The sequence below is a fragment of the Garra rufa genome, chromosome 22 (genome assembly GCF_049309525.1).
Source record: "Garra rufa chromosome 22, GarRuf1.0, whole genome shotgun sequence".
Classification (NCBI taxonomy): domain Eukaryota; kingdom Metazoa; phylum Chordata; class Actinopteri; order Cypriniformes; family Cyprinidae; genus Garra; species Garra rufa.
The window spans coordinates 28966820-28968024 of NC_133382.1; the positions used below are offsets into that span (position 1 = coordinate 28966820).

The 1205-nt window shown below is 42.9% G+C and overlaps 1 protein-coding gene across 1 annotated transcript; it reads right to left on the reverse strand.

The window, feature by feature from the left end:
• On the reverse strand, positions 1–693 carry LOC141297300 (small integral membrane protein 36-like). The gene has a single exon (XM_073827703.1). The coding sequence runs from the start codon at positions 414–416 to the stop codon at positions 108–110; it is 309 nt and encodes a 102-aa protein (XP_073683804.1). The 5' UTR covers positions 417–693; the 3' UTR covers positions 1–107.
• Between the last annotated feature and the right edge of the window lie 512 nt (positions 694–1205).

Here is a 1205-nt window from a genome sequence, read left to right on the forward strand (position 1 = left end):
CAACTCAAATTAGGCTCAGATTTGAACATTTATTAACTTCTGGAAGATTGAACGTGTCCAAAAGGGAAAAATGAGAGAAAGTCACTCATCAGCAGACTGTGGAAGTGTCAGACCAGCGTGCTCCTCTTCTCGCGCGTGTCAGGGGTCAGAGGCGCAAAGTTGGAGGTAGCTGTGTTGTTCTGCTCGTTATAACGTGACGAGGCCGGTGAGTTTTGCATCACCACTAGCCGGATGGGAGACTGTTGCTGGGGGGCTGGTGGCTCGGAAACGTACTCCTTGGAAGGGTCTTTGCCGCGGCAGTCGTACAGGATGCAAGAGATGAGGAAGACCAGAAGCAGGATAACGTAGCTGGCGATGAGGATGATGAGGTTTAGAGTGACTGGATCAATCTCCAGGTAAAACTCCATGAGACCCATGGCGACGCTGCATCCCTGACTCCGCGCTCTGAGAGAAATGTGGGCACCATGGACTCCCGTCGGGCTCTTCGGCAAAGCGTGGAGTAGTAGGGATATCCCAGCGAGCAGCAGCAGCAGCAGGGCCCTGTGCAGAGATAAGAGTGGAGATTTCGCTCTGCCGTTCAAAGAATTTAATCCCTCCCCTTCTATTCCACCAACCTTGAATTTCTGCAGCCAATGATTAAAAGCTGCTCACTTTAATAGCTTAAGCTGCCATTTTAATTTTGCCAACTGCACATTGCGCGATGGATTTGGCCAAATTATGCAGAGGCAGTGAATGGGTGGAGTAGAATTTTTAGCATGTCCCACCTCGTGTCTTTTTGCCAGGAGCACGTCAATGGGGGATTTCACTAAGTATTGTGTAATGAACGACTTTTAGTTATGTCATTATTAATGGACCGTGACATAACACTCAAGCCAAAAAGCAGATTTAATGTGTGTAGTATTTTGGGAACGTGTATATGTTTGTTTTTTCTCCCTCCCCATTCATTTTTATGGATAACATGCTTTTTTTTATAATGATTTATTAAAGCATAATACAAGTTTTTAAGAAGCAAAAAGCACATTTAATGTTGTTTTTGAAGGTAATTTGGAAAAATATAACTTATGTAATTTTTTTTTATCATTTGGCATTCATCATTTCCATACAGTTCTGAATTATGTATTTATAAAAACAAACATTGTGCTGTTTGTCATTATTACTGAGTTTAATCACCTCAAACAACGGCAACTGAAAACAATTTTGCATTA

Excerpts from the sequence above, each read along its gene's own strand:
- LOC141297300 (XM_073827703.1), bottom strand. The coding sequence starts at position 416 with ATGGGTCTCATGGAGTTTTACCTGGAGATTGATCCAGTCACTCTAAAC.